Raw genomic sequence first — 19,700 nt, 5'->3', positions numbered from 1 at the left:
GATCAGCCAAAGGCGAGCCTAGAGGCTGGAACACAAAATAGGACGAGTTTCTTCCTGTCTACTGCAACATAAGCTGACAGCAATCCCCAGAATTAAATGGGTTTTTTAATGAGAAAATAACAGTAATGACCTCAAAAAATGGCTAACCAGATGGCATTTTCTGATTGCATTTTAGGAAAAGGAAAATGTGGAGGGACTAGCTCTGGCTCCAGAAAAAATTATTAATTAGTTAGAGTTTGGTGTTTGGGGCTCTCTTGCTCTTCACCTTCTTCTGTTTTGCTATTCTTTTCAAAAACTTTTTAGTAGCCATGATCTGCTGGTAAACTGCTTTCGGGGGAGGGAAAAAAGCTCCAATTTGTAGTATTTGCTGATCTCTGTGCTAGGAATACTCCCACGATGGCCAATTTCGAACTGCCAAGGATTTTACAACTGACTTGCAGATTTTACAAATACTTAACAATCCTCTTCCCATCACACCACTGCCACTTCCCACAGGAAAGGTCCCTGGCCACTCAGAACTCTCACAACCAATCTTCTTTCTATCAAAATGGGGCTGATTTTCAATGTAATACTTTAGTGAGAGATTCCGGTATTCTGAAATTGGTTCCCTTCCTCACTCAACACCATTCCTCCTCTATCTCCAGATAACATCATCGTATGTTTCCAGGATGTAGTGGATGTTGTGGTGTGTGTGCCCGCCGCTCCTTTCCTTTCACCAGGCTGGTACCCAATCTCCATTGTCATGGGTAATAGCTGCTAACTGTTCTCAGCTGCCTCTTCCTCTAGACAGAGAATTACTCCCTTCATCCAGGAGACTGAAGGCGGGGAGGGCGATTACGGACATTACTGATCCACCAGATTATGGTCCACCAGTATTAACAACTCATCTTAGTAAGACCTGATGAGCAAGGAATACTAAGTGCCTGGATGTAAGACATATCTGCTCCAGAGTTTGGGAGAAAAACCCCACAAAGATCTAAGAATTTCCAACTCCTGAATTATTTAGGACACTCTGGTCTGATGCATGCTGAAACTTCCCCTCAAAAGGAAAGGACAGTTATTGTATCTTGCACCTTCTATCTCTACGTAAAAAGCACAGTGCTGGATGGACCTCTTCAGGTGTTAGAGAACACATGCCCATTTATCAAGTGGCACAGAGGTTGCCAGTCTTAGAGTAGGCTCACAAAAAGAAGGGCTTTGCAACAGATGCAGGCTGAGGTACAAGCAGCCCTGAAGTGTGTTTCATACAACACAGCAGATCCCATGTTACTAGAGTCATCTGCAGTGGAGATGGCACTATGTCGAACCTCTGGCCGGCCTCAGTAGGACAGACATGGCAGCAACCCGTAGGGTTCTGGATCAAGACCATGCTGTATGTAGGAGAAACTACACAGGATCTGAAAAGCAGCTTCTGGCATGGCCAGGTCCCCTGTAGAGACTAAGTATTTACCCTTCCAGGCCATCAGAACTACTTTGGATAGGGACTTCCTAGGTGGTGCAGTGGTTAAGAATCCACCTGCCAATGCAGGGGATATGGGTTTGATCCCTGCTCCAGGAAGAGCCCACATGCCGCGGAGGAACTAAGCCCATGCGCCACAACTACTGAGCCTGCGCTTTAGAGCCCGTAAGCCACAACTATTGAGGCTGTGTGCTGCAACTATTGAAGCCCACATGCCTCAGGCCCATGCTCCGCAACAAGAGAAGCCACAGCAATGAGGAGCCTGTGCACCACAATGAAGAGTAGCCCCTGCTCGCCGCAACTAGACAAAGGCCATGTGCAGCAACGAAGACCCAACACAGCCAATAAATAGATAAATAAATAAATAATTTTTTTTTTAAAGAGTTGTGTTTACCTTTGTGTATCCAGCACCTAGTGCAGGTCCTGGCACATAGTAGGCACTCATTAAGTATTTATAAAAAAAAAAAAAAAAGAACTACTCTGGATATATAGTTTGTAGATGTATACTATCACATGCACAAATTCATAAGGTCAAGTATATCTAGCAAATAATTCATCATAAGATGAAAGTGGTTTATCTAAGATCAGGCTCAAGTGGGTTCAGAGGGCTCAAGTAAACTACCTGAATAAGAAGGAGCACTGGCCCTACCATGTACCACATCATCTAGAACCTGCCATCTGATAGAGCTATAGAGTAGCAGCTTGAAGGCATGGGTGTTGCATCAGTTTGGTGATGACACTTTGCAGGAAAGGGCATCATTCTTCAGGATGCCAATTATACCTTAACCCAATGTCATTATCAGGTACCATATTGCCAATATCTAGAACTCATGGGTCCAGGAACCAATGGGGAGACATAAAAATGATTCCATTCACCATAACTCCCAGTGACCCACCTGGGGAACTGGCTTTTCCATTCCTGCAATATTAGATATCATTAATCTAATTCCTTGTTCCCAGAAGGGAATACTTCCACTAAGCAACATAGGAAGAGGCCCACCAAACTTAAAGCTATAGTTGACATGTGGTCACCTTGGGTTCACCGTGACAGTGATCCAGCTGGCATAAAAAGGAGCTACCACACTGGTAGGGGTAATTGACCTTGATCGTCTCAAGGAGGTAAACTTCCACTACGTATTAGGGGCAGTTAAAAACGTCTGGTACTCAGATGCTGCTCTTGGTACCTACTTGGTTTTCAATGTAAATGGGCAAGTACAGCAATCACTGCCTGATAAGGGCATAGTGACCAGAAGCTCAGAATCCACCCACTAAGAATATGGGTCACCCAACCATGCAAGCCACCTCGACAAGCCGAAGTGTTAGCTAGGAGAAGGAGGTCTACAATGGAAAGTAAGAGGGGGATAAAACAAAAATCACTTTAAGACCAACTGCAATGTGAGGGCTATAATTTATCCCACTAATTCTCCCACTAACTGGGGCATGGCTGTGCCTGATGGAATAAACCCTATGGGAGAAGCAAGTAAATCTCTACAGGGCGAGAGGTGGACTGTAGTGGAGGCTCCAGACTCCTTCCACAATGTCGGTTCACCCACCACTAGCCATGGTGAACATTGGCTGCTAAAAACTCACAGCTTTCCCCTTGTCCGGATAAATGTCTCTGCAGAATGGACGATGCCTTGTAACACACACACACACACATACACACACAGACTGCCAAGAGCCAAAGATAGACTAACACAGGCATGACAAATGCCAGCCCTTTCCTGCAAGATGGGAACAAATCCATGGTACAATTTGTATTCCAAGTATCCAAGCTGCAGCTGGTCTCTAGCCAAGATCACTTCTTTGCTCAGCTGTCTTGCACCCTAACCTGTTACCTTCATTCCCTTCCTTCTGAGAGTGCTCCTTCAATAAATCACTTGTCACAAGAATCCAGGTTCAGGTTCTCCTTCTAAGGAAACTGACTTCAGACAAAGGTGATCTCTGGAGCAGGAAAGTAGGAAAAAAATGGAAAAGATTTCAGATGGCAGATCAAAATGAAGGCCAAAATATTTGGGGACAAATGTTTTTTCATTGTTCTTTCATCGAATCGGGATGTTGTCAGTTTATATCATGTAAAATAAATATCCGCCTTGCAAATTTGCTGTCAGTATTGAAGAAAGTATTGTAAGAAAGGCACCTAAGTTAATTTCTGTTATATGTAGGCATTCAAGAAAGGGTTGCTCTTATGGCTAATACTAATAATATTCCTTTAAATAATTTTTTTAAAGCTTGTTTATGACGAGAGGAATCAGGAAAGCTGGAGCAGCAATGCTTAAGAGGCTTGCTGAGAGAGGGTCTGCCCTGTGCTGCACGCAGAGAGCTGATCTATCACCATTCTCCTCAGATGGAAAATGAGTTCCACCTCACTGCCTGCGGAGCCCTGGGGGGACAGCTTCTGTAGCAGGCGTGGAGGAAGAAGCTGTGGGAAGGAGCCCTGCGATGCTGTCGTCGCTGTATTTTGTACTTTATTTTGTTTTTTATTTCATGCAGGCAAGCAGGAGGGAAAACATAATATGCACTGTTCGGGGAAAGTTCCATTCTGTTTTCGATGGCTCAGCTTAGGTCAGGTGTGGCACACATCTTTTTAAAATTACACTATTAGACTCTATATATAATAGATAACTAGTAGAATTACAGGTTTACTGCTATTAGTTAATAACAAATTGTTTACCATCCCTCATGTCATTTGAGTTTTCTGAAGTTCTAGTGCTAGAATAATGAAAGCCATCTGGTAAAAAAAAAAACCTCTAGGCCTGAGGAAATACAGATGCCAGTCAGAAATCCAAAGGAATGAATCCTGAAAAAAAAATTAATTAGAAATGAAACTGGAAAGACAAGGAAAAACAAGGACAGGCAAAAAAAAGGACACAGATTATAAGATCACTATTAAAATGCTTTTGCACGGTCCAATGTGAGTCAAACTGCATAAAATAAAAATTAAGTCGTATCACAGTTCTTGGGTAATGGTGTGGCAGGCAGAGTTGCTCGCTTACCCAACAGCTGTTTCCAACCCCAGGCTCCACGCTCCCCTCTGCCATGGAAACAGTGCCATGAACCCACATTCCCAGCCTTCTGTTATAGCAAGCAGTGGCTGCAAGACCCTATTCTGGCCATTAAATGTAAGAGAACACTTCTGAGAAGTTTCTGGAATTCTCTTTTCTGATAGAAGAGGTAAACATCCAAAGAACGTTCTCTTTTGCCAACCCCCTTCCCCCGCTTCTGTTTTTGACACTGGCCTGGCAGCCTTCTTGGATCCATGAGGGAACTTCATAAATAAGCCAAGGATGCTAGAGCAGAACAACTGGAAGGAACCGGGTTGCTATCACCTTATCAACCAACAAACAACCCCAGCAACAGCCTTTTCTGAACTTCTTCTGAATCGATAATAATAAATGTCTGTATTTTAAGCCATGCCTAGCAGTCTACTCTGTGGCTTATAGCAGAGTGCACCCCATATAAATACAAATAATTCCCTGGATTAGTGTTGAAAGGTATAACAAGTCAATCCAGGTCATTACTAAAGAAGAGATGGAGTCCACCTCTGCCCGGAAGGAGAAGGCCAGGTTTTCAGGATGACAGGTGTTGTGGAGGAATGCTCAGACCTGAGGCACGTGGGTGGCTGGCTGAGCTCACGGGTATGGAGCCAGGCTAACCATGTGGCCTAGCAGCCATGGGAGGTTAAAACTAGAGAATTAAAGACAAAGGTCCAGGTAAGGGCTGAAGCCAAGACAGGATCTGGAACAGAGGAACTGGCCTCAGGGAAACAGGTTTGTGTAGCAGAGGCTAAGCCAAGTTTAGAGCCAGCAGCTGAGATTTTCTGAAGGGAAGTGAGCATAGCCAATAAAGCTTGCAGTACCATGATGCCTTTTCAGGAGTGACCCAGGAAGTCCCATGCATCTTTTAAATGAGGTTATATGAGGGGAGCAGGATCTCTCTAAGACTTAACAGAATTGGGTCAGATGCCCTGCCTCTGTCCCTTTGTAAGCTCCTGAGTACTCACCACATTTTATAGTAGCTGTGTTTGTCTTCCTCATGAGAAGGAATTTCGTTCCTCTGAGGATAGAAATCACGCTTTTTTCATATCTGTGCCCTCATTGCCAAGCAGAGTACTAAGCAACGACTGACTCACAGTTTGCGGGATGGATAATAATTATAACAGCTTTACTGAACTTTCACAATGTGCCAGGCACTGTATAAAATTCTTTATACACAATAGTTCATTTATTTCACAGGAGCTGGTCACTATCATTACCCCCACGTAACTGATGAAGAAACTAGGGTTTACAAACGTTAAATAAACTCCCCTAGAATACCCACCTAGGATATTCAGACTATGTGTCAGAAACCAGGCCATCTCCCTCTAGAGAACAGTGCTCTTACCATTAATTAATGGAGGGAAAGAGAATGCAAAAATCACAAAAGATACTTCTAGAGAATTATGACATTTGTCTTTTCTTTCTCTCACAAAGAAAAGTGGGGCTTTGACACTTAGAAATTTGGATCTTTTCTTACCCCTGGGAATAATTGATACAGCTATGTTTTCAAGAGCCCAGACACAAAAATGATGAAGTTGGGTAGTTCCAGAATTGGAAGAAGTGAACGTTGAACATTCTGAAGGGCCCTGTGAGCTGCCTGCAGCATCATGAGGCTGAAGGGGCTACGTGAACATGGATCCACCAGGATCCATGGACCTGGACCATCTCTAGGTTTTCTGACCCCTTGAAAACCTGCACATCCCACAGATCACAATGAGAAGGGAAGGGAGTCCCAATGATGACTTCTACAGAACTTCCTGTCCACCCTTAGAGATAAAAACCAAGAGTCACTTTCAATCTGATGTGGAAAAATCAAGTCAAGTAATGCTTCCTACAGTGGTCAGTTGTGCCTCATTTATACCTCCAACAGAAAGAAGGGAAGGGAAGGAAAAAGGAAGGGATGTTATGCAGGCAAAGTAGGCAGCTACCTACTTTCCAACACAGGCTTTGGGTCTGCTTCAGTCCTCATAAGCTCCCACCACCAAGTCGCTTACTTAGGGTATAGTTTAATCTCCAGAAATCCTTCAAAAATATAAAAAACACACTCCCTGAGAAAGCCAGCTTGTAACTGAGTAACTGAGGCAGGCAGCACTGGCCGTGGAGGATGCTGAAGTGAGCGTTACTCTAAGCAGAAACTAAGAATATGAAAGAAGAAAGAAAGAAAGAAAGAAAGAAAGAAAGAAAGAAAGAAAGAAAGAAAGAAAGAAAGAAAGAAGGAAGGAAAGAAAGGGAAAGAGAGAGAGAAAGAAAGAAAAAGAAAGAAAGAAAGAAAGAAAGAAAGAAAGAAAGAAAGAAAGAAAGAAAGAAAGAAAGAAAGGGAAAGAGAGAGAGAAAGAAAGAAAAAGAAAGAAAGAAAGAAAGAGAAAGAAAGAAAGAAAGAAAGAAAGAAAGAAAGAAAGAAAGAAAGAGAAAGAAAGAAAGAAAGAAAGAAAGAAAGAAAGAAAGAAAGAAAGAAAGAAAGAAAGAAAGAAAGAAAGAAAGAAAGAAAAAGAAAGAAAGAAAGAAAGAAAAAGAGAGAGAGGGAGGGAGGGAGAGAGAGGGAGGAAAGGAAGGAAGGCAGGAAGGAAGGAAGGAAGGAAGAAGATACATATGAAAAGGGAAATTCCACAGTCATAGGAAAAGTCCTAACAGCTGTGATTAAGACAATCTATGAAGTATGTCCCAAAGTTCCATTATTTTGCTTTCTATGTGGTTAGAAAGAGAGGTGGTAACCTCACTAAAGCATGGTTGATTTATTTGTGTTGTCCTTGTAATAGATTTCCTAATACCTTTTTTTTAAGATTTTGTGATGTGGACCATTTTTAAAGTCTTTATTGAATTTGTTACAATACTGCTTCTGTTTTATGTTTTTTTGGAGGTTTTCTTTTCGGCCCTGAGGCATGTGGGATCTTGGCTTCCTGACCAGGGATCAAACTCACACCCCTGCATTGAAAGGCACAGTGTTAACCACTGGACCACCAGGGAAGTCCCAGATTTCCTCATACTTATTAACTGAAAAATATGCAGAACTGTATGCACTAGACCTAGGTAAAAGCACCAGGCGCTCAGAGAGGCAGATCTCCAGCCTTTGGGCTCCTACTGCTGCCTTCGAATTGTGCTTGAAGATTCACGACTCTAGAAGCCCAGTACTGCTGAGTATCAATTCAACTGATTCAACATACAACATTGTGCCATGACTACAAGCTGTCTCCTTCCCAGAGATCATAGTTATTGCCCTCAGATTATAGGACTTAGGACGCATGGCCTCTTCAGGACAAATGACTCCTTTACTGATTAAAAAGTTTCTGGCACTATAAGAGTTATGTACACAGGTTATTTTTAAAGAATCTAGTAAGAGGAAACCCATGCAGTCCTCTAAGGCTGACATTACACATCATTTGTCTCTCTCTTCTTTTCATATTAGATGAAGACTACTAGTTTAATTTTATTGATTCCTAATACTTACTAAAATATACTTGCCACTTCATTAAGGATTCCTAATTTTCTTTAAATTCATTTCTCTACTCACTGGATATCACACCATGCTGATAATTTGCCATGCTCAAAATGGTGTTCCACTGACTCAAAAAGGTAATAAAGAACAGAGGATACAACGCCAGAGTCCAAAAGGATTTTAACAGCCTGGACTAGCACAATAAAATTATATTTTGTTGAATGTAGAGTCCTGTACATAGATACAGAAAGGAAACTAATGAAACAGCATTACATTAAATGAAAAATACATGTTTTATAGGACCGAAAGCTTAAACTTCATGAATCTCTTCATTGAGAAAAGATGATTAAATGAGTCAAAAAAGATAAGATCTTGGCAGAAATATAGAGAAAATTCAGGCATCTGATGAAAGGCTGGACACTAGAGCTCAATCTCTGATCTCTGGAATCAAACTTTCTGGTAGTTATATCACTTACTATCCTGTGACTTTGACGAAGGTACTCGATATCCGTGAGCTTGGACCAGTTTGCCTCTGCAGCTTAACACACCACCCCAGACTGAGTGGAATACAACTGTAAGCATTTATTGCTTGCTCATGAGTCTGGGGGGATACTAACAATCTAGGATCTAGGCTAAGCACAGGGCTTGGCTTTAAACTGTTGTTGGGTCCAGGTCTGTTCTTTGTGTCTCTCACTCTTCTGGGACCAGCCAGACCCCTGCATCATGTCCTTCTTTTGGTGATGGAAGGAGTGCGAGAGGAAAACGCAAGCATGCAAGCACATTTCAAGCCTCTGCACACACTGTATCTATTACCATCCCACTGTCCAATGGGAGTCATGTGGCCGTGACTGAAGTCAAAGGTTGTAGAAGTGCACTCCTGTCTTCAGGGGGCCATGGCAAAAGTGTGTCAGTGTACTACAGGGAAAGGGAAAAAGTATCCAATAATGTAATCTACCATAAAGCCCTAGCTTTCTCATACAGAAAATAAGCTTACCACACCTAATTAGGTGTGCCCTAATCCACCCCCCTTTATTCATCCTAAACCTGTGAATGTGTTAGCTTAAATGGCAAAAGAGATTTTGCAGAAGTGATCATGTTAAGGGTCTTGGATAGAAAGATTAGCCTGGATTACCCCGTTGGGCCCAGTTTCATCACAAATATCTTTATAAGAGAAAACGGGAGGTGGGGGAGTTAGAAAAGAGATGTAACAGTGGAAGCAGAGGTCACAGTAATGCAGGACCAGGAGTCAAGGAACGCACAGCCTCTAGAAGCTGGAAAAAGGCAAGGAACAGATTCTCCCCTAAAGCCTCCAGAAGGAACATAGCCCAGTTAAAACCTTGGTTTTAGGCCCATAAGGCTCATTTCAGACTTCTGACCTCGAGAACTGCAATGCAATAAACTTGTGTTGTTTTAAGCCACTAAGTTTGTGGCACGTTGTTTCAACAGCAATAGGAAACTAATGCACTAGGTGAGTAATTAACATTGTTCAGTCCTTCCTAAAGATGGATACTGCAGTCTTTATTTTTCACATAACCAACATGATTAATTTGGATGCCAAAGGCCCTGCTTTTCATTTCAGGGGAAATTCATGAGTCCTGGGTCATTGAAAAGGGGAGTGTTGGGGCTTCCCTGGTGGTGCAGTGGTTAAGAATCCACCTGCCAATGCAGAGGACACAGGTTCAAGCCCTGGTCTGGGAAGATCTCACATGCCACGGAGCAACTAAGCCCATGCTCCACAACAGCTGAGCCTGCCCTCTAGAGCCCACAAGCCACAACTATTGAGCCCATGTGCCACAACTACTGAAGCCCACAGGCCTAGAGCCCATGCTCCACAACAAGAGAAGCTACTGCAATGAGAAGCCTATGCACCGCAATGAAGAGTAGCCCCCACTCACCACAACTAGAAAAAGCCCGTGCACAGCAACAAAGATCCAACACAGCCAATAAATAAATAAATTTATAAAAAGAAATTTATAAAAAAGAAAAGCTTTATATGTGTATAAAAACAGATGATTGAACTTGGTGTACCCCCAAAAAAATAATAAATAAATAAACTTAAAAAAAAAGGGGGGAGTGTTTACTTGGGACAGTTTGGAAGGAGTTCAGCAGAATCTTGGGACATGAAAGGGCATCACTTCTACCAGGTGCTCCGTAAGCAATTTGCTGGTAGCTGTCAAAGGAAGGTGCTCATGAGACAGCCGTGAAGGGACATGTGAACCTGGCTCCACACCAAAGGCACCGTGCAGGTGAGGAGAGCTGCTCGGCCAGTATGGGCTGCTTCTAGAGCCCCTGTGAGCAGGGCTGCCCGCAGCTTCTCCACGCCAACCCAGTTCCAATCCAGGAAGCCCCTCTCCCAGTCTCTAGACCCATCGACTTCCTCTAAGGTCATAGCTCATCCACCTCTTCTCTCCTTCCTAAGATGACCCTCATTTAGTCTCCACTGGTTTGGGACTCTGACTTCTCCCTATTCTCTTTCCATTGGCCTGTTAGAGCATAATTCCCCAGCCCCTTCTCTTCTAACACAGACTATCTCTTGCAAATCAACACCTTGGCTTTCACTGCTCTATCCACCCGTGGACTAGTCAAGCTTTCAGAGTCTTCATATAATAAAGATCTTTAATTCCATACCATTAGTTGCGTAGAAGATGCATAAAGGAGCAACTTAATTCTTTCATGGCCTAATTTTTTTGTTTAAGAATCAATAAAATAAGCAATACTTCCCTAATTTGGACTGCTAACTATGGGGGAGAGTTACAAGGACAAAATGTACATCTATTCCCCCCCCAATGAAACATTTTAAAGCATATATAATTTGTCAGCAGTTAGGTGAGATAATGAATTATTAGAAAAATAAAATTAAGCAAAGAGATCCAAATTCTTAGCTGAATGGATGTGTGCACATAAATAAAATTTCCTTAACACAAAATTTTTGTATTATATTTTATTTTGTGTAACATTTTGAAAATTCCCTCTAGCCAATAATGATCGAGGGAGTGATATATTTACATAGCGTGTCAATTTATAGACTATTAAATGTTTATATTGCTTTTATACAAAATTCAAAATACTGGATTTAGGAGAAAGTATCAGAAATCTGCAAGCATGAATAGGCCACCCAGAGGATGTTTGTCTAGTCCTACTGTTATACTGCTTTTATGAAGTTTGGAAATGAAACATCAGGTGCTAATTCCCTAATTCTGTGGTAACCATGGGCTGCCAGTAAGAGTTCATTAAGTTGTTTCAAGTCATCTTGAGGAATCTAGGGGTTTTCTCAGCATGTTGTTCTAAAGTCAGAATTCAGACAGATTCATGGGATTAATCGTCAAGCAATTAAAACCAAGCTTCTACAAATTTAAATGCCATGATGATACAAGGATTCTGATAAATAGAGGAAAATGAGAAAGATTCCAATTTAGATATTCATTGCACTAAAGAAAGAGAATTTTAAAAAGATTCACAGGACGAAGTGACTGTTAATGGTCAGAGTCACCATTCCTGACTTTGGGGGACTTGTAGGATCAATATAGGAGTCATTAATTATACAGAGTACCCTTCAGTTCTTGGGCCTAGATCAGAACGAAATTAGAAAGAAAGCAAGAGAAGCTGAAGAAAGGAATCTAATATAATGATGGTCTACCACGAGAAAAACTAAAGCTGATAAAAATATAAGCATTGGAAAAATGAGGAATGGGTGGCGAGGCTATAAGAGGCCAAGGAGAAAACAGAGGGGAAGAGTCCTCTAGAGATGGGAAACAAAGTCAAGTGTTGTATCTGAGTTCTTCCAGGAATCACTTTACACGACCATTCAGGATACACTACTGAATATTCCATGAAGGCAGGAACTAGGTTTTATTGCTCATCTTATCTAGCATACTGTCTGCTCCATAACAGATATGTAGTAAATGGTTATTAAATAAATGAGTGAATGAATATTAAAGGTAACTCACATCAGAAAGAATTGATTGGCGCAAGCTACCAAGTCTTCACTATGTAAACTCTACTCATATCCAATAGAGGAAATCTCCAAACACAAAAGAGATGGAAAAGAAGGAAATAACCACTAAGAGGACACCACTGAATTCATTAACTCAAAGTAAGAATATTTTTGGAGATCCTAATTAGTATCAGTGCCAAATATGGTGAGAAGGAATAGCAGAGGGATGGTGTGTGGAAGGCGGTGACAGCAACAATCCTTTATTGTGCGCAAATAACATATCAGTATCACCAACTTATCTTTTGGTGCTTTTTTTTTTCCTTTTTGATGATGTCACCTAATTTCTTAATGTAGCTTCCTGCATCATTTGAAATTAGATCAAAAATCCTAGAGTTTCTTGCCTACCGATAGCTAAGAAGGCAATATTTCCATTAGCAGATGCTTGTTTTGATAAACTACTGCATAAGAATTTCCCTGGATAAATGTGATTTTCACTCCTACAACTTAATGTTTCATATACAGAAAAGAAGCTCAACTTGTAATTAATTGATTCATAATGATACTACTTTATAGAGTCACTAGAGGAATAAATACGTCAATGCACATAAATAATGAGAATAGTGCCTGGCATTCAGGAAGTATTTAATCAGTGTTGACTGTTATTGTTGTTGTTTTTTCAGAGTGGTTCACATAAACCACTGGGACTAAAGAGTCAGGAGTATCATTTCCCTTTTTCTGGAATATTATCTTATTATCAAAGCTATATTCAGTGAATCAGAGATGGATAAGAAGTATGGCCTGAAACTGCTATTAATACAGCTTAATGGTTACATACTAAGGTCAGGGAGCAAAGCTGAGCAGCTCTCTTCCTTGAGTGAACCAAGCCATCCCCCTGCAGTCTCAACTCCTCCAATCTCATGACAATTCAATCAAATGATGCTACGGAAATGTTGTTTTGATAATTTTTAAAAGTACAATTTAAAGCTGAATAGAAGCTATTTAACTGCAGAAAAACCTCCCCCTAGGTGAAGATTGAATACTCAACAAATGATAAATTTTAAAAGCTGCTAAGCCATGTTGAGGTTTCAGAAGACCAGATGATATCATAACATGATATATTTAGTCTTGTAAATCTTCATATTTGTTATTATAACATTTCAAAAGGTAAAGTTGGGAATTTTTGTATAGAGCGTTATACTTTTAAAAACTAACAAAGCCAAGACAGCAAAAGAAAGAATTCAGCTTTTGGCCAAACAATTGACTTCTCTGATATTCAGTTATTTAAAAACAGACATCATCATCATAATAATATCCTGCTTATTTCACACAATTTTGGGTGCAATTAAGTAAAATAATGTCTATAAAGCCCTTTACATGATGAAAACTGTTCTGCAAGTGCATTATTATTTTCATTTTATTTTATTTGTCTTGAAATGTTAGAATGCTGATAAATACGAACACACTAGCCAGAGGTATGCATGTACATACGCAGATGGAGGTTATATGTCTAATCTACGTTCTTAGAAAGGAGCCACCAAATTATAATATGTGCTGTAATTACTTTCCTTCTCTGCATCTATTTTTCTCTATAACAGTAATGTTAAATTTGTGAAAAGAGAGGGAACTAAAATTATGGAAATTACAGTAGGTTATTCTAACAGAGTATGCTTACAAAATTTGAGGATAAGGTCAAGAAAAGATTACCATCTGAAATGTAACCTCATAAGAATAAATTAGAAAAAATTAATGACCTTAATTATCTGCATCATTGACTCCCCCTAAGAGACTTTGGAAATAATGCTGCTGCTAAGAGCAAGGTGTGTTTCACATTCAATCATGCAAACTGGGTGGAGAGCTATGAGCTACACAGTTGTTTTGTAATTTGTCTTGTGTGAGATAACAATGACTAGTTTTTTTAATAAATAAAAAGTAGTTTTTCTAAAATTTTCAAATAATGAGTAAAATTATTATCTCAATAGAAACATCCTTACAGCAGAATTTCTTAAGGAGGACTAAAAAAGAATACCTATATCAAAGCATAATGGTAAAATTTCTGGGCTTGTTTCTAAACCAACTAGTGATTGATAAATTAGGGTTCCAGTAGGAAACATGTCGATCAGTATATCTGTATTTATCTTTGGCTCAGGAAAGACCCTCTTGATGATCTAACCTGATCAGAATAAAAAACCATAGATCAATACATATCTTCTTCATTTTCTTCATTAAACACTGAAGTCATAAATAACACTAAGGGATATTTTTTATTAAAATTTCCTTTTACATCTTGGTCAATGATTCTCAAACTTTATGTAAGAACAACCTAAATAGCTTCTAATACATGCCTATTTTCAGGCCATGACTAGATTCTAGGTTTTCAGATTTCCAACTGCCTCACTTAAGCATTACATTCTTATCATCTCTGAGAGAGATGAAAAAGTCAGGCACCTGAAAAGCCATACTTAGACCAGCTCCAGGCTCCTAAGTGATTCACCAACGAACCACAATCTACAAGGACCACCTGATCATCCAGGTGACTTTTTCTCTCCTGGACCATCACTACCCTTAAAAACTTTGATTAATACTGCCCATTATCTATTAACCAGAATTCTATATGGTAAATTAATTGACAAACGAAATGAAAATTTGTTCCAATATCCCTTTTATAGACAACTTTCTAAATAAGTGCTGCTAAGAATTGTAAGTATTCGGAGCAAATAATTTCAATGACTGTTCTCTGCACAGTTGAAATTTTTGCCTGGCACATGCCAATGTTTTATGAGACAGTGACAACATAATGGAAAACCAATAGAAAGGAAGCAAAGTGATTGACTTGGAAAGATTTTATTTGTATTTAGATTTTATTTGTATTTAGAGTTCCCTCTCAAGTTTCAGGTTGAGTGCTTTAAGATTTTATCACCTAAAACAGGAAGAAAAACTTGACCGTTTCTTCAATCACAGTTCCTTTCTTCAATAAGATTGGCTGTGCATTGGAATCTTAATCAAATAACCAGGATATGACTCCTGACTCCTCACTTTTTCCTCCCTGAGAGAAATTGCTACATTACAATTACATCTAGTTAAGTTTGCTGCTTACTTTCCAAGGGATTTGGAAAATACACAGAGACCCAGGGAAGAGTTATATCTGGCCCCTATATCCACTTATGGGAGTAATTGAATGGTAATTTCTGCTTTTACCCCCTGGGGCTTCTCTGCTACTGCACTGTGGGATGCCTGTGGGCGTGACCTACTCAGTCATCCTGAGGTGTATGTCTAAAACATTTGTCATCCCTTATGACAACACATCTTTTAGCAAGCAGCAAGTATCCAAGTCAGCTCTCAACATAACACTGTGTAGATTGCTCTGCACAACTCTAAGGGGTGCTGCTCACACAGTGATATGAATGGAGCTTCTTGGAATAGTGCAGCTGGCAGCCTGATCCAAGGTAGGAGCTCTTTTAACGAACATTTTATCCTGGAGAGATCGGAGAATATTTCCATGATGGTGATAAAGACAATGGCCACAATGTGTGAATACCTACAATGTGCTGATTACTTTACAACTGTAAAAGAAAAACAAACAAACAAACAAACAAAGAATGACCCCCAAAATAACTGATTAAATATCAGACGTTGAGGGACTTCTGCTAGTAACCATTATTGTCTTCTGAAAGCATGGGGTAAATGGAATGAGGTTACATTATTAGAAAATGACAGTTCTGTTGGATCTTTTTCTCCAAAAAAGGATGGAAGGGAATTATGCATAAAAAGATAACTAAATATTGCGACCTAACCTAGCATTAAATTTTGACTTTGGAATTTCTTCTGTTTCCTCTTTGTGAATTTATAGCAGTATCAGGATAAAGTCATAGGGAGGAAAAGCTCTTCTCTTGTAGGTTTTGAAGATTTAAGGTATTTGCTCATAAATGATAGGTTTCTTGAGAGATTTGAACAACAAATTCAAATCAAAGTACTAAAATTGATATAGCAGTTTTGTAAATAACCTTCCAAATCATAGAGCAACTGAAATCATTACACACGAAATTAATCACAAGAATGCAAACACTTTTAAACTTAATTGTAATAGAGTCTTGGTCTACACTTTAGAAATAACAGTTTCTGCATTGGGTAAAACACAAAAGCCACTAAGATGAACTCAACCTAATGACTAGAAATCCACACAGGATTATTTCCAACCTAGTAAAACATAATCATCAGTTTCTGATTTTGGTTCTCAACTCCCACCCCTAATCTGTGAAATCCTTCACAGGTAAATTCTATAAATGAAAAAAACTTTGGATTTTAGCTGCTTTTATTCTTTGATTTCTTCTCTAAATCCTCATGATATGACCTTTCCAAATACTTCCTTTAAATGAAAAATAAGTGTCTTTGGTTAAAATCCTCACCACTCCTGTGTTGTTATACAATGTCGAGGCATTGAATAATTCATCACAAGAGATCATTTTATTTAAATATTGAGAATACTATAAAATGGTATTGCAATGAAAAATATTGGCTTGCTACCTTAATGGTAGTAATTATGAATTCCATTCCTGAAATAATGATGCCTGTTTTTAACAGAAAATTATTTCACCAATGCTTCCAGGCAATTTCAAAACCTTGTCTTAATGTAAGATCATTGCCAAAGACCCAGGACCTGAATAATACATTCCAACATTACTTTGCAGAATCTATCATATTTTAAGGGCTAATTTTTTACTATAAAATCTGGATCTCAGTCTGTACATTTATAGAAGAACAACTTTTTAAAGTGCTGCTCTAGAGTTCTTAAGCAAGCAAATTAATGGAGAAATGCACCTCAGATGAAATCTGCAACCTCTCCAGAAATGGGAGAAGTCAAATTAGCCTTTATATCTGCATAACATTCCAACTGAATCCAACTCCACTGAATACAATACTCAATAGTTTTCTGGTTTAAATATCTATACAAGTGATGATAAATGCTAAACTGGTATCTTAATGATGATTAACCAGAAAATAACTCCTAAGCTTTGCTCAAATGCTTTGAACACTGTAGTCTCTCTTATTCCCTTCCTTGGCTAACAAATAGATATATTGTTTTAGTCATTATGCACTAGAGAAGACTACTTAAGTGTTAGGAATTTGGCTTTGTGAAGTCAATCTAGTTTGCTAAGCATATGACCTTATTTTTAATCGATGGCTGTTGAGACAATATCCTAGATGTAGAAGTGACTCATGAAGTATGTAGGAGTCATGAATAAGAGAGGCTTGCTTTCAACTGGAGAACAGAGAGGTGTGGGGATGGTGAATGAGAAACAAAGATCCAGAAGAACAATATAAAATGACTTACCTGTAATACTTTGGTCAAATTGTTAAATAGAGCTTGTCCAGCACTGACTTTATATTTCACACCTCTGACTGTGCCATTTTTGCTTAAAATGTTGACTCTTCTTGTACCAAACCCCTTCTCGCTGGCAGCTCGTGCTAACACCAGCAAGTTATCCTGGTCGTTCTCCTGGTCATCACCTTCTAATCCTATGTGGCCATTCTGCTGTCCATCAGACTCACTGAGTCCATCTATGCCACAGATACTGGCACATTCAGAATCCAGAGAGCCTGCCGGTCGCCCATCTTCATATACCTCCTTCAGAACTCGCCCACTGTGAGATGATGCTATCCGAAACCGAACTTTCCGTGGTCTGTCATTTTCTGGCTTCATCTCCCTTTTTAGCATGGTCACATCTACCCACATAATAAACAGTTCACATAATTCTGGATCCCTGGTTACTGCGTTAGTCCACTTGACACACAGCAATAGCAGAGCTTAATTCTAGTGACAGCAGCACTCATATGAAACTAACATCGAAAGGAAAGAAGATTCCCAAGAACTTACAGAGCATCTCTGCTATTAATAATGAATGTGTATGTGTGTGCTATGGTTACCTTTAAACTAAAACCTGCAAAGTGATCCCAGCCATTAAATATTAAATAGCCATGGTGGACTCTTTAACAAGTGTAAGAAAGTAGCATGCAGTGAAACAGGAAATAAGTATGGGGCAAGGAAATGAAAGACTGGAACTTTGAAGCCAGTGGTGAGTATTGAAAAGGATCTTAGGAGCAGAAATACCTCTAACAGCTCAGAATGGAAACCAGAGATAAAATATGGAATCAAATGTGTAGGATGAGAGGTGTCATAGTCTTTTCACAGTGTGTATTCCTTCTTTCACGCTCTTTAAAAAGGGCAGTGTACATACTACATGCCTGCATAGAGCTGTCAATATTAGTCCTTATTAAACTATCAATTAGACTTCATTCAGGTTGTATATGATGAATTTTCAATCTGTGCCTTCATCTTCACATACAAGTAGTTTTGCTAAAGAATAGCTTTTTAACAGGTTATAACAAGAAATAACTTTTCTTTTGTTGCTTTCCCATTTCTGCTAGCAGAAAACACTCCTCTCTTTGACAGAGGGAAAGATTTTGGAAAGGAAATATGGAACAGTGAGGGAAGAATGGAAAATCCTCCAAGCCAGCCAGATCAGCCAAAGTAATCCAGGTGATCGGCACTGATAAATAGCATATCCAAATCACCCGTGCATAGAGAAGAGTCCTCCTTACACTGTGCTCAGTGGATTTTTCTGTCACTTTGGCAAGCATCTGAAGATGGTCCTAAGATACAAGGATATAATGAAACTTACACCATACTGAGTGTCCCAACCTGTCTGAACCTCCAGAGGCAGGATACTCAGCTGGCTCTCACACTGAGCTTCAAGCTTTTTGAATGTTTAAGTTTTTACCTGATTAAAAACTTAATTTACACTTATTTCAGAAAATTCAGAATATACTTAACAGCATAAAGTTGAAAATAAAAGTCACAACTAATGTCACTAGAGATGTTAATAACTTTGTGAAATTTCTTCCAGTGTGTATGAAGGTGAGACACTGATGCACACATAACTACATTGCCCAGCCTCTTGCATTTAAGGGAGAAGGAACAAATGCTTAGCTTTTGCTGATGGGATGTGTGCAAAAGTGACATGTCATTCGTGGACCAAGGCAGTTGACAGACAGTGTCTGGTCCATGCTATTTTTCTTCCCATCTGTTAGCTGGACGACCACAGCTATCTTCCCATATACTGAGCTTGTCAGAGTCACAGAGAAATTCACAGCCATGACCACTGCATTGGACTACAAGTAAAAGGAAGTACACGCTACTATAAGAAGATATGTGCCCTGATGTATAATATGCCCTAGATAATTATAGTTCAAACATCTGTCTTAAGCTAAAATAAAAATTAAGCTGTCCTTTTGAGTGGATAAATCTTTGTAATTCATTTTTCATTCAGGCAGTGAGTATCCCACATGCATCTACTGAGTTCCACCCAAGGGTAAGACACAGCAGGAAACTATAGTAAATATAAAGATATATGAAATTATTGACCATACCTTCCATGGGTAACATAATGCTTAGACAAAATAGCTATAGTTCAACATAGTATATTTTAAGCACATACAGAATCCCTCTTTTTTGAAATGACCAAATTTCTAGTCATTGCCAACAAAACACACCAACGCTATTCTCAACACTCTCCACTCTCATTCTGTTTACAATTTGTTCCCAGCTGCTCAGTGTGAATATAGCACTTTCTAACCACTTCACTTGCCAGGTTTTCCCAGTATCAGTTTATTATTCCCTACATTATAATTGTTTTTCCAGTTTAGCATCCACCCTTGAGCAATAATTTCCTTCTTTTCCTTTAGAAAAGGAGCCATCATTTATTCATTTAACAATATTTATTGAGTCACCTGCTAAATGTCAAAAAGTTGCTGGATCTATGCAGGTGAATGTAATAGGCA

At 39.5% G+C, this 19,700-nt stretch overlaps 1 protein-coding gene across 1 annotated transcript in view; it reads right to left on the bottom strand.

The window, feature by feature from the left end:
- The window catches only part of GRXCR1 (glutaredoxin and cysteine rich domain containing 1), a 120,855-nt gene extending 103,260 nt beyond the window's left edge, over positions 1-17,595 (bottom strand). Inside the window, exon 1 of the mRNA XM_057730091.1 lies at positions 17,194-17,595. Within this exon, the coding sequence (XP_057586074.1) occupies positions 17,194-17,595 (402 nt within the window). The remainder of the gene's footprint in view (positions 1-17,193) is intronic.
- Between the last annotated feature and the right edge of the window lie 2,105 nt (positions 17,596-19,700).

Source organism: Hippopotamus amphibius, chromosome 3 (assembly GCF_030028045.1).
Source record: "Hippopotamus amphibius kiboko isolate mHipAmp2 chromosome 3, mHipAmp2.hap2, whole genome shotgun sequence".
In the NCBI taxonomy this organism is placed as follows: domain Eukaryota; kingdom Metazoa; phylum Chordata; class Mammalia; order Artiodactyla; family Hippopotamidae; genus Hippopotamus; species Hippopotamus amphibius.
This window is presented reverse-complemented; position numbering and strand designations above follow the sequence as displayed.